The sequence below is a fragment of the Rhagoletis zephyria genome, unplaced genomic scaffold (genome assembly GCF_001687245.7).
Source record: "Rhagoletis zephyria isolate East Lansing unplaced genomic scaffold, Rhagoletis_zephyria_1.1 Rzeph_scaffold_04705, whole genome shotgun sequence".
Classification (NCBI taxonomy): Eukaryota; Metazoa; Arthropoda; class Insecta; order Diptera; family Tephritidae; genus Rhagoletis; species Rhagoletis zephyria.
Genome location: NW_016161788.1, coordinates 21,627 through 32,537, shown reverse-complemented (window position 1 = coordinate 32,537; position 10,911 = coordinate 21,627). Strand labels below are relative to the sequence as shown.

At 33.0% G+C, this 10,911-nt stretch overlaps 1 protein-coding gene across 2 annotated transcripts in view; it reads left to right on the top strand.

Moving 5' to 3' along the window:
* Pka-C3 (Protein kinase, cAMP-dependent, catalytic subunit 3) overlaps positions 1-10,911 on the top strand; it is a 33,545-nt gene that overhangs the window by 14,896 nt on the left and 7,738 nt on the right. The window contains exons 2-6 of one of the 2 annotated variants that reach the window (XM_017626603.1): positions 213-381; positions 2,843-2,952; positions 3,178-3,423; positions 3,661-3,842; positions 8,590-8,667. In XM_017626603.1, coding sequence (XP_017482092.1) covers positions 213-381; positions 2,843-2,952; positions 3,178-3,423; positions 3,661-3,842; positions 8,590-8,667 — 785 coding nt within the window. Of the gene's footprint in view, positions 1-212; positions 382-2,842; positions 2,953-3,177; positions 3,424-3,660; positions 3,849-8,589; positions 8,668-10,911 lie in introns of both variants that reach the window. The other variant, XM_017626602.1, reaches the window with a different exon arrangement.

Sequence of the window (10,911 nt, the reverse complement as noted above, 5' to 3'; positions counted from 1 at the left end):
GTGCACCGTGCAAGGGCTTTGCAAGACTCAGAGAATACCCCTTATATTTTAATTCCCAATAAGAAATTTCGGCTACATTCAGAGTCATTTTTGAGCTGGACGGTGGTAAAAATAACTCTGAAAATTGCTAAATATTTATTCAATAAAGAAAAAAAATCTTAGATATATACTAAATATTATCATAAATCCTTGCCCTCATCATTTCTTTACAGGTACGGGCACTTTTGGCCGCGTTTGTTTATGCCGCGATCGCGTGTCGGAGAAGTACTGTGCCATGAAATTATTGGCTATGACCGATGTGATACGCTTAAAGCAAACCGAGCATGTAAAGAATGAGCGAAATATTTTACGTGAAATTCGACATCCATTTGTGATCAGTTTGTAAGTATATAGAAGGCAAATATTAATATTATTAGCAATGTAAGATATTTTAGGGGCTTGATGAAATGTCTTATAGACGTCTATGTATCGGTAATTTTGATTTGGCGGAACGAACAATTATTCATTAACAATATCTTTGAGCGTTTATTAGACCAAAACGTTTAATTTATTTATGCCACTTATTACATTCTCATTTAATTGTAGGCGCATATTAAATTCTAAATTTCATGGTTGCAATAACTACATAGAACGAAACTTTTTGAAGTATTGGAACAAGTACTGAATTCAATTCTGGCTAAGATAGTTGCTAGTCTTTCTTTTTACTTTCTTCTTATTTTAACTGAAGTCCCATTAAAGCGTTTTCTGCCGGTTTGTGCCGATGATGTCAGAAGGGTAGGCTATATAAAGCACTCGAAGATACATATCGGCTGGAGTGTGTAGGTGTAGAGTCTAGATCTGTAATAGCTAATCCTACTTGACTAGTGCGATAGGAGTTGGAGCAGCGTGGATTTTTATGGTACTAACACTTTGCGGTTGAATTTTTGGAGATCTGCCAGTTAGTTTTAATTATAATTTGACCTGAATTAGAAACACTTTAGTTTCCCCACGTGTTACAGCAATTGAACAGAACCAGTTTCGATCGAATTAATAAATAGCTTGGATGGCTTTTATGCGTAATTGTGCCGGAATTCAGCTGACATGAAAAGAACACATTCGGACAGGTGTGCATATTTGTCTGTTGCATATTGCTGTTAATTTCGTTCCACAGTAGGCTATGCAATTTGCTACAGATGCGCTGATGGACCCCTACTTACCAAGTGCTAACGGGAAGCGATTTTGGGATCAGGTTTCTGCTGCGCAGCTGTGCTACTGAATATGAATGGGAGTGAGACCTAGTATTTTTTGTTGTTTGGGTCCACCTCTACTTTTCCATCGTCCAGCTGCTCAATAAGTTAGCTTTGGAAATAGATATTTTGAGATTTTGGCGAGTTAAAAATTTGTGTAGGTGTTCGAGGGTGGTGAAAGCTGTTGGACTCAGTAGTAAATAACAAACTAAGTACACAAAAAAGTGATATACTAAGCTTTATAAGGAAGCGATGATGCAAAGCTAGAGCGTATTCCTCAAACTAATTCACCGGCTATACACCGCCGAAGATGTTGCGGGTTACTGCCATATAAAAATAAATTGTGTTTAGTCGTTATATGGAAGCACATGAGACAAAAAAAATCTAAAAAGCAACGGTAATCTTTAGCGACTTGGAACTTGCACTTTATTTCACTAAAATTGAATGCGCTATAAAACTGTGTAATCAAAAAAATTCTAGAGCTTCTGAGAAAAAAGTTTGAAATTTAAGTGAAAGTTTTTGTACTTTTTTGCGGTCCATGGGTTTATATGGGTTTTGCTAGAGAATGAACAATATTTTAATTTAAAATTCTTAAAAACACATAATTAAACATAAGTGGCAAACAATACCGCTTTGAAAGGGGGATGCTATTTATAGATATGCCCAATACGTATGTACATAAATACATCTTCATTTGAAACATGCACAAGTGCTTTATGTGTGGTAAGGAAGCTTTTTTCCTACTGTCAAATATCTTAGCCAAAATTAGGGACGTCAGTGGCTAGAAAACATCGATGGGTTTCTTTGATTTGATACATCGAAATATAAATCGATATTTTTCGATATACATCGATGCATCGATTTGCATAGGATTTCTCAGAAAATATTTCACAACAAAAGTTGTTATTAGCACAATTGTAAAAAATTTGAATTAAATTACTGCCGCTGAGCTAATCATGTTTCTACCGGACCAATTTGAAGCCGTTTAAATTTTTTAAAACCATTTATCTTGTTTGCACGATTGACAATGAGAAACTACAGTTCAATGTACCAGCGATGTCCGTTTTCAAGTGGAAAGTTTTCGATAAACCGAAACAAAACATCGATATTTTCGATGCATCGATGTTTTTTCGACATCCCTACCCATAATTACCCTGTTAGTCCAACTGAAAATTGAATTTCTCGATCGGAAGTCTGGCTTTACGACGGCTCTATACCACAAAGGATACGCTCCGATTGTTGAAAGACCAGTCGCTTGATTGGCTATTAGGGCATGGTGCGCAAAAAGTTTTAACCTCTTTAAGGAAGAAAAAGTTATAAAAAAGTGTAAAACTCCAAAGAAAATTGTTGATAAAAATACAAATAGTAGTTGTTGCCAGAAATAACAAATTTTACTCTCTATAGCTTCTGATGGCTTATACAGTTTTTATGAATACATAATTAGATAAATTTTTTAGCATCTGACGACCGATGTAAAGTACGAAAATTATCGTCGAATGAAGTTCAGAGCATCGGTGACAGAAAAGGGCTTTTACTATAAAAATTTCTCTATTTTTTGATTCGAAATTTTTGCCCATTGTGTAACTTATTTTTCGTCTTCTTTATCTCTCTTCCAGAGAATGGTCCACAAAGGATGACTGTTGTTTGTACATGATCTTCGAGTATGTTTGTGGTGGTGAATTGTTTACATATTTGCGAAATGCGGGACGTTTCAATAGTCAAACTTGTAAGTAAACCATGTAAATATAATCATCCCAGGCATATTGTGGTTAGCTATGCAAAAATTTAATATACATATGTAGTTATAAATAATACACATGCACTCGAATATGCAATTTAAGGAATTTTTATAACACCCAAGCTACATGTAAACAAATCCTAAATTGCATATTACAAAAGCATCTCGAACAATAAAAATATTGCAGCTATTAATTAATTATTTTATTATTAGCCAACTTCTACGCTGCTGAAATCGTCTCTGCCTTAGAATATTTGCATTCACTGCAAATTGTCTATCGCGATCTGAAACCAGAGAATTTGCTGATAAATCGTGATGGCCATTTGAAGATCACAGATTTTGGCTTTGCGAAGAAATTGCGCGATCGCACTTGGACGCTATGTGGCACACCCGAATATTTGGCACCCGAAATCATACAATCGAAGGGTCATAACAAGGCGGTGGATTGGTGGGCGTTAGGTAGGTGGACCGATTGTATGCATTAAGTGGCTTGTTGTAAACGTAAAATGAATGGGCAAACAACTCAAATGAATGCGGTGTGGCATGGAAATTTCTCGTGCGTGCTGTTATTGGTGATGTTGTTTTTATTGCGGCACAAATATTTGCATTTGTTGTTTGCTTATTTAAAACATACAAAATAGACAATTTGTTAGAGAAAAATAAAATTTTTTTTTTGTGTTTTATGTCTCGGTACAGGTGTACTCATTTACGAGATGCTCGTTGGCTATCCGCCTTTTTACGATGAGAATCCATTCGGAATTTATGAGAAAATTTTAAGTGGCAAAATTGAATGGCCGCGTCATATGGATCCGATTGCGAAAGACTTAGTTAAGAAATTGCTGACAAATGATCGCACCAAACGCTTGGGCAACATGAAGGTGAGTGTGAGTGAAATCAGAATATTCTATAAAAATAATAGAATGTTTATGTTTCTTGCATGCAAATAAACTTAGGTTATGTTTGAGAATATATGCACATATTTTATATATAGTATGTATGTATGTAGCTTATTATTAAGGTTTTTTCAAAGGAATTTTTTTTTTGGGAAATTTATATAATAGCGTTGGTTTAATATTGTACATTGTATGTACATATGCATATTGGTTTCAGATACTCGGTTTTTGATGTGTTTTCAGTAGGGTGAACTTGCCAGCGGTTATCAATCGGGATTTGATAACGAATTAGACGGAAAAAGCTAAGTCATAACCGACAACAATGGCGTTATCGAACCGATTTCCCCAAATATATAAAAAAAATCGACTATGAAATTGATGTATCGATTTTTCGCCGAATATACTTATCTCCTTCTTATTATCGAAAAGTTCTTATAGATTTTTATGTAAATTGTGTTATCGGTATATTTATAAATTTCTTGGAAAAATGTTTACCTATTTTGGGATCGATAACGTAAACGATAGAAAACTCCACATATTTTTGGGAAAAATTATCGATCGAAAAATTTATTGGTAATAAAATTGATAAATATTTCTTGGAAATTACGTTGATCAACATCGAGCTCAAAACGATATTTCCGGGATATTCGGCAACGATAACATACACGAAAGAAAAATCGATAGAATTATAGAAAAAATAATCGATAATAAAATCGAAAAATTTATTGGTAATAAAGTTGATAAATATTTCTTGCAAATTACGTTGATCAACATCGAGTCCAAAAACGGCATCCGAGTAAAAATGTGCTGATTTGCAATCTACACATTATCCTTTTAAAAGCCTTGTTTTCTCGGAACACTAATATCCCTAAATTAGTCTACGTAAGAGTAATTTTTTCCTTCAATAACATTTTGACGTAGCACTTGCCTCCTGGCTGACTTCTGCCAATTAAACAGAAATTTTGTTTTTAAATAAATTTTAAAATATACTTGAGGAAACGGCCCTAGAAGATCGTACCTCTATTAGTTCTTATTTGTTTCCCTCTTTTATTTATTTTTTTAAGTGCATGTCTATTCCTACTCGATATTATAGTAACATTTATTTGGGCGTCTTTTGTTCTATTATAAATCTAGATACGAACATGTGCACTATGTACATAACGATATTATTGAACAGACGATTTGATTTTTCTCGGCAAACTGACGTGTAATTTAAATTTGACAGACATTTGATGAACAGTTGAATGAATTCTTCTGCGCCGCGTAGCTAAACGCATTGAATACAAATAAATAGCCCTTATGTACATATATATATATATGTATGTATATGTGTGAATCGACAAGTTATGCATAATAATAAAAACATAGTAATCCGTTCTTCAAGGTTGTGATGAAATTTAGTTTTTTTTTTACCCGCCTGAAGTCTTACCTGCTAATTCAAAGTCTAGTTTATGGTTGAAGCTTTGGATTATACGATTTATATCAAAAAAACGCATAATAAGCCAGATAAGCCAGATCTTCGAAACTGCATCATGCGAGGTTACGTTTTTGACGAAATCGTTTAAAAACTGCATCTTTAGTCAAAGCGAAGAGAAAATTTTCGCAATTACATAATTATAAAAAATATTTTTGATTTATTGTACTGCTTGAAATTCTTAAAATGCTGAGTGGATTCAAAAATGGTGCTATAATATAAATATTCAAAAAACCTTCTGTATCTTCATTCTTTCAGTACTAATCATGATCACGACTGCTATGTTCTTTTCTGGCATTGTGGTTTGAAAAAATTCTAAAATTTATTCTAAATTAATTCCACAGCAATAAGCAGTAACCATTTAATATGAAAGCATATTTGCCCATAAATAAATTCAAGCATGCACACAGAGACTCGTGCATGTGCACATTTTTGAGATTAACGGGGTCTTGTGAAAGTAATAGAGGCAACAAATTGTAAATAATTTGTTCTTATAAATAAGTTTTCTAAATACAGAGCAGTATGCAAATGCAAAAATACACAAGAATACGTGCGCTTAATTACGGGCATATATTTTTTTTCGTCGGCAGCAAATATTTCGAAATGATATGAGATTCCTTTTATTAAAAAAAAACTACTCAAATACAATTTTAAAAACATATTTATGTTAATTTTTTTAAACAAAATTATTTGAAAAATTTTGGAATTACATCCAAAAAGTTTGCAGCGGTTGGATGAGGTTTATCATTAAAAAAAAATCTTGTGGGCGTCAATACGCAGCGTAGCGTAGCGCAGTAGCAGACAGGCAGAAACAGTTGGTGTACAGCAAGTGTAATGCTCATATACGAGTACAAGTATTTGCAAAAACTAAAAATAAAATTTATTGAATAAAAAAATTCGTATAATTTTATTTGCTAACTTTATTGGCTGCTGCTCGCTGCTGCTCTAGCTGTTGTTGTCAATCTCCTACCGATTTGTTTACGCTATAAAAATATTCAAATTTGAAATATGTAGCATCAAAACAAATTCACACATTTATTTAGATACAAATTATTTATATCTAATGTTATGATTTCAAATTTACTTATGTGTTTGGGGAAGAAAGATAGAAAAAATGTGTTGAGAAAATTTATGAATTTTTTTAATAAGCATCTTATTATTTCTTATAATGCATATCGACGGTTTTTATAAATGCAATACCTATTTAAATCAACCAAGAAAAATTTTATTTAAGTTAGCCAATAAAAATAGTCTGCTGCTGATAGACCAGGCACTTTGACGGGCTACTGGGGCTTAGACGACCTATCAGCCGGCTGAATATTGCCCTGGGTCGTACTTCACCTCAGACAGATTTCCGACGCTTGAAAACGTTGTGCGAAAACTACTACCTCCTGTATGTATTAGGTATTACAGTAAACTCTTTCAAGTAGACGGTTTTCACACAAGTAGCAGCAGAGCAATTCTGGCTAAGCAAGCCGAAAGGCAGATGGCAATATAGATCGATAGATTTTTATTATTCTAGCACAAAGGTTTTAGAAAAAAAGCTGTCTGATTCACCACTCGTGGTGAAAAGCTATTTTGAGCGAAAGCACTTGTACATTGCTCAAACAAACGCAATAGCCGAGAGAGCAAAGCACAGGCATGCCGTTCGAGAGATCCGAGTTGGAGCCCTCGGGAAGCGGAAGTTTTACTTGTTTTTAAATTTAATTTGTTTCCCTTTTTTAATTTAATTTCCTTTTAGTTTGTGGATTTTATTGTTTTGAAAAGAAAAATATATAGTTTTAATTTCATTACATTTTTAGAAACTTATTTTCTGCATTTTTTATTTTTTTTATATAATCTTTTCTTTCTTAATTTAATTTTTTCTTTCTTAATTTAGCTTTTTTTAATTTTAGATATTAATGTTTTTTAAAAGAATAATTGTTTTTCTTAATTTGCTTTTAATTTTTAGATGTTAGTTTTTTTAAAAGGAAAGCAATGTTTTAAATTTCATTTAATTTGTAGAAGCTTGTTAATGTAATGTTATATTCTTTTAATTTTTAGATTTTGTTTTAAAAATATTTTTATTTCAATTTTATGTAATATTTAAGTACAATTTTCTTTTTGTTTTTTGTTTTGTTTTTCAGTTTTGTTTTTTGCTTAAAAATTACTTGTTTAATTAGTTTTTTGAAAGACAGTAAAGAGCTTTCAAGATGGTTGTAACAATTGTCTTAGGAAAGACTTTTGTCTTTCGGCAAACTGTGGTAAGCTGAAAGAAAGTTACCAGAAGTGGTCTACCCAACCTTCGGCATTTTCCGATACCTATACGTACATAGGTAATGATCAATAACACAGGTCCACAAAAAAATAATCTATGAAAGGAGACTCTAGACAACGGCGGGAGTATCTGCGATTGTTGATAGAAGCATTTGTTGATCGTTTGTTGGCCCAAGGCAACGGGAAGGGCATCAGTGAAAGTCGATAAATGCTTTTCTGGTTCGTTTAGTAGCTCAAGGTAACGGGAAGTTTTATCGGTGAGAGCCGGTAGATGCCCTTATAGATCACTTGTAGCCTCCAGACCACGGGAAGAGTACAAGTGACCGTTAACGGACGCAACGGGGGATCGTTCGATAGCTTTCAGCTAAGGTGGTAACTTTTGAAGAGTGATCTTGTGTAGGCGGAGGTCTACTGAAATGGGTGGCGGCAAATGCCAGCTGTGTCCTTTCAGGCTGATGGTAAAAGTTCGGCGAAGCGGTGGATTATACGCAAGGCATCAGCACCCTTTACACAAAGTATATTTATTTTCTTTGAGGTTTTTTGAATTCATAGCTCATTGAACATATTGTTTACATGTACATACATCTTCCGAGCACACGATTCATGTACCGCACATACATTGGTACATAAATATGTAATAGTACAAAATAAGCATAGATTTAATATTGAATATGCCGCCTGCTGAAAACAAATTATTCTAATAAATTTCGTGTTTTTCTTTCAATTTCATTATTTTCATCTTTACCACCGTCGAATGGGATTTTCTAATCTCCAACATGGCGTATGCGGCTGCCAAATGTGTGCGCGCCTTCAAAACGATTTATTGACAATATGCAAAAATAACTGAAAATATATATTTTTTGGGCTCAAAACGAAAAACCAAAAACAAAAACATTAATAAAAAAAAAATCCCTCCCGCGTGGCTGCTGCCTCTGTTCGGTGTTTCGACGGCTTTTTTCTGCTGCTCTCAATGGCGCATGGGACTGGCGGCCGGCACAACAGAATGGGGCCGATGACGTGAAGCGACATCGATGGTTCAAACACTTGAATTGGAATGACGTCTACAACAAGAAACTAAAGGTAAGCGCGCAAGCGGTCAATTTTAGAATAAGCAACGTACATGTGCGCATTCTTTTTTTAATTTTTTTTTTGGTTAAGTATATACATACATACCTTTATACATATATGTATGTACGTAGGTACATAGTATTAATTTTCATTCATTAAGGCTTTGCTTTCTTTGACTTGCTAGCAAAAATAGTTTTAATAAATTTTTAATTCAAACGAACTACAGAATTTTGCTAAAATTAAATACAAATAAATTTTGCTAAATTTACTTACATGTGTTGGCGATTTAAGAGCTAATATGCTTGCAAGGGTGGGCGGAAAAAACTACCGAAAGTAGCAAAAATACATATTTTGAATTGACTTAAGGCAAACATTTTAGCGCACATTTTCCTGCAAACGACTCATATGAAAGTACTAATTTTGGTAAAAAGAAAAAAAAAATGCAGAATTAAAAATTTAATGCTTGGTCACAGCCAACTCCTACTGTGCGCTGACGTACACCACCTTCCGCGAAATTTTCATAATAATATGCCGCCGCAATACATAGATTTCACTTGAATTAACGTCACTTGCAGCCGAAGCTAGGAAAACTACGGTGGCGGATATAACAATGTGGAGACATTTGGAAATACAATTTTATAATTTTAGCCAATTAAAAATGGATTATGTACATTTGAAATAAAAATAAAAAAAATTATCAAAAAATTATAATTTTGTAAAACTAGATTAGTAAGCTTAAAACAAAATTAAAAATTTGTACCGCATAACGGAGACTGTATTTTTACGGCCGCTTTGATTAGTTTGTGGATTAAAAAACTAAAGCTGCAAATAACGATGATCGAAATATAAGAAATCCAAAATAACGCTTATTTATGATCGAGGAAATTAAAAATCGTATTAAAAGGATCCAAAATTCACTGAAAAAATAATATCAAATTTTAACGGTTAAATTGTGGTTTCTATTGTAGTGATTTTAGGCTTTAAAACATTTTACAGGTGGCAACCTTATTTTATAATAACTGAGTTAAAGCAACTTTAAGCCGATTAGTGATGTAAAATTTATTCAAAAATAAAAATTTTGGGTCTTAAAACATGCAGTTTACATTTTTGTAAAGGGCAGCCCTAATTTAGAATAATCTGAAGCAAAGCATTGAGGAACCGTTTTACAGTCTCATTCTTACATAAAGCATTAGCTTAATAAAGCATTTAGAAGCCGATTTTTGAATATTACCGATAATTTCGTGACCTAAAAATAGAAAAATTGTATTTACAAAATCTGAAAAAAATTTGTGTTTCCAGCGCAAAATAGTACCAAATTTACGCAGAAATACTAAAACTATTTTAATTTTTGCAGGAGGGAACCCCATTAAAGAATATTACAGAATAAAGCATTTAGATTACGCTTGTTATTGTCAATTGGTTACCCACTTTACAAGTACAATTAATCAACTTTTTTATATAAGCTAGAAACTTTTTTCCAAAAAAACCTTTTAATTGAAAGCGAATCCCGGAAAATATACATGAAACAATTTTATTTTTAGTTAGGTGGCAACTCTTCTTTAAGGTTACTGTTTTCTTTAAAATCTTTTCAATTGATATCTTGCCATATATGCCTTAAAAATATACAATTTAATTAATGTAATTTTTTGAAGAGTTGGTAACCCTAACCAACAAGGTTTTGGATTTTCAAATTTAATATGTATTAGTGCTCGATATCGAAAAGTTTTAGTCAGAAAATGAAAAAAAAATCAAATTTCTTCTTATCAACCCTTATATTTTTCGTGCTGCTTACAAATCAATTTTACGTTCACATTTCACTGTCCGACACTGTTCGCGGCCGCATGTGGCTTTATGAGTCTCTTATAAACCCCCAGAACATATTCACATTGCAATAAAAATAAATGTTTTCATATTTTCGCATTGTCAGCGTTCTCATTTCTGCAAAGAATTATTACGCAGTCATAAAATATACAAATTAAATTGCTATAAATCACTAGTTTTGGCATTAAAACCGAAAACTGTCTAAATTTGAACACTAAAGTCATTTAGATTTAACCGTAGCCATAGCGAGATTGATTACGTACATCAATATTTTTATACCCGAGCGCACTTGTGCACAAGGGTATTATAACTTTGTTCACATAACGGTTGTTTGTAACAGGCAAAACGAATCGAGATAGATATAGACAAATGTATACATAAATGATCAGAATGAAAAGAGAAATCGATTAAGCGGTGACTGTCTGTCCGTCCGTC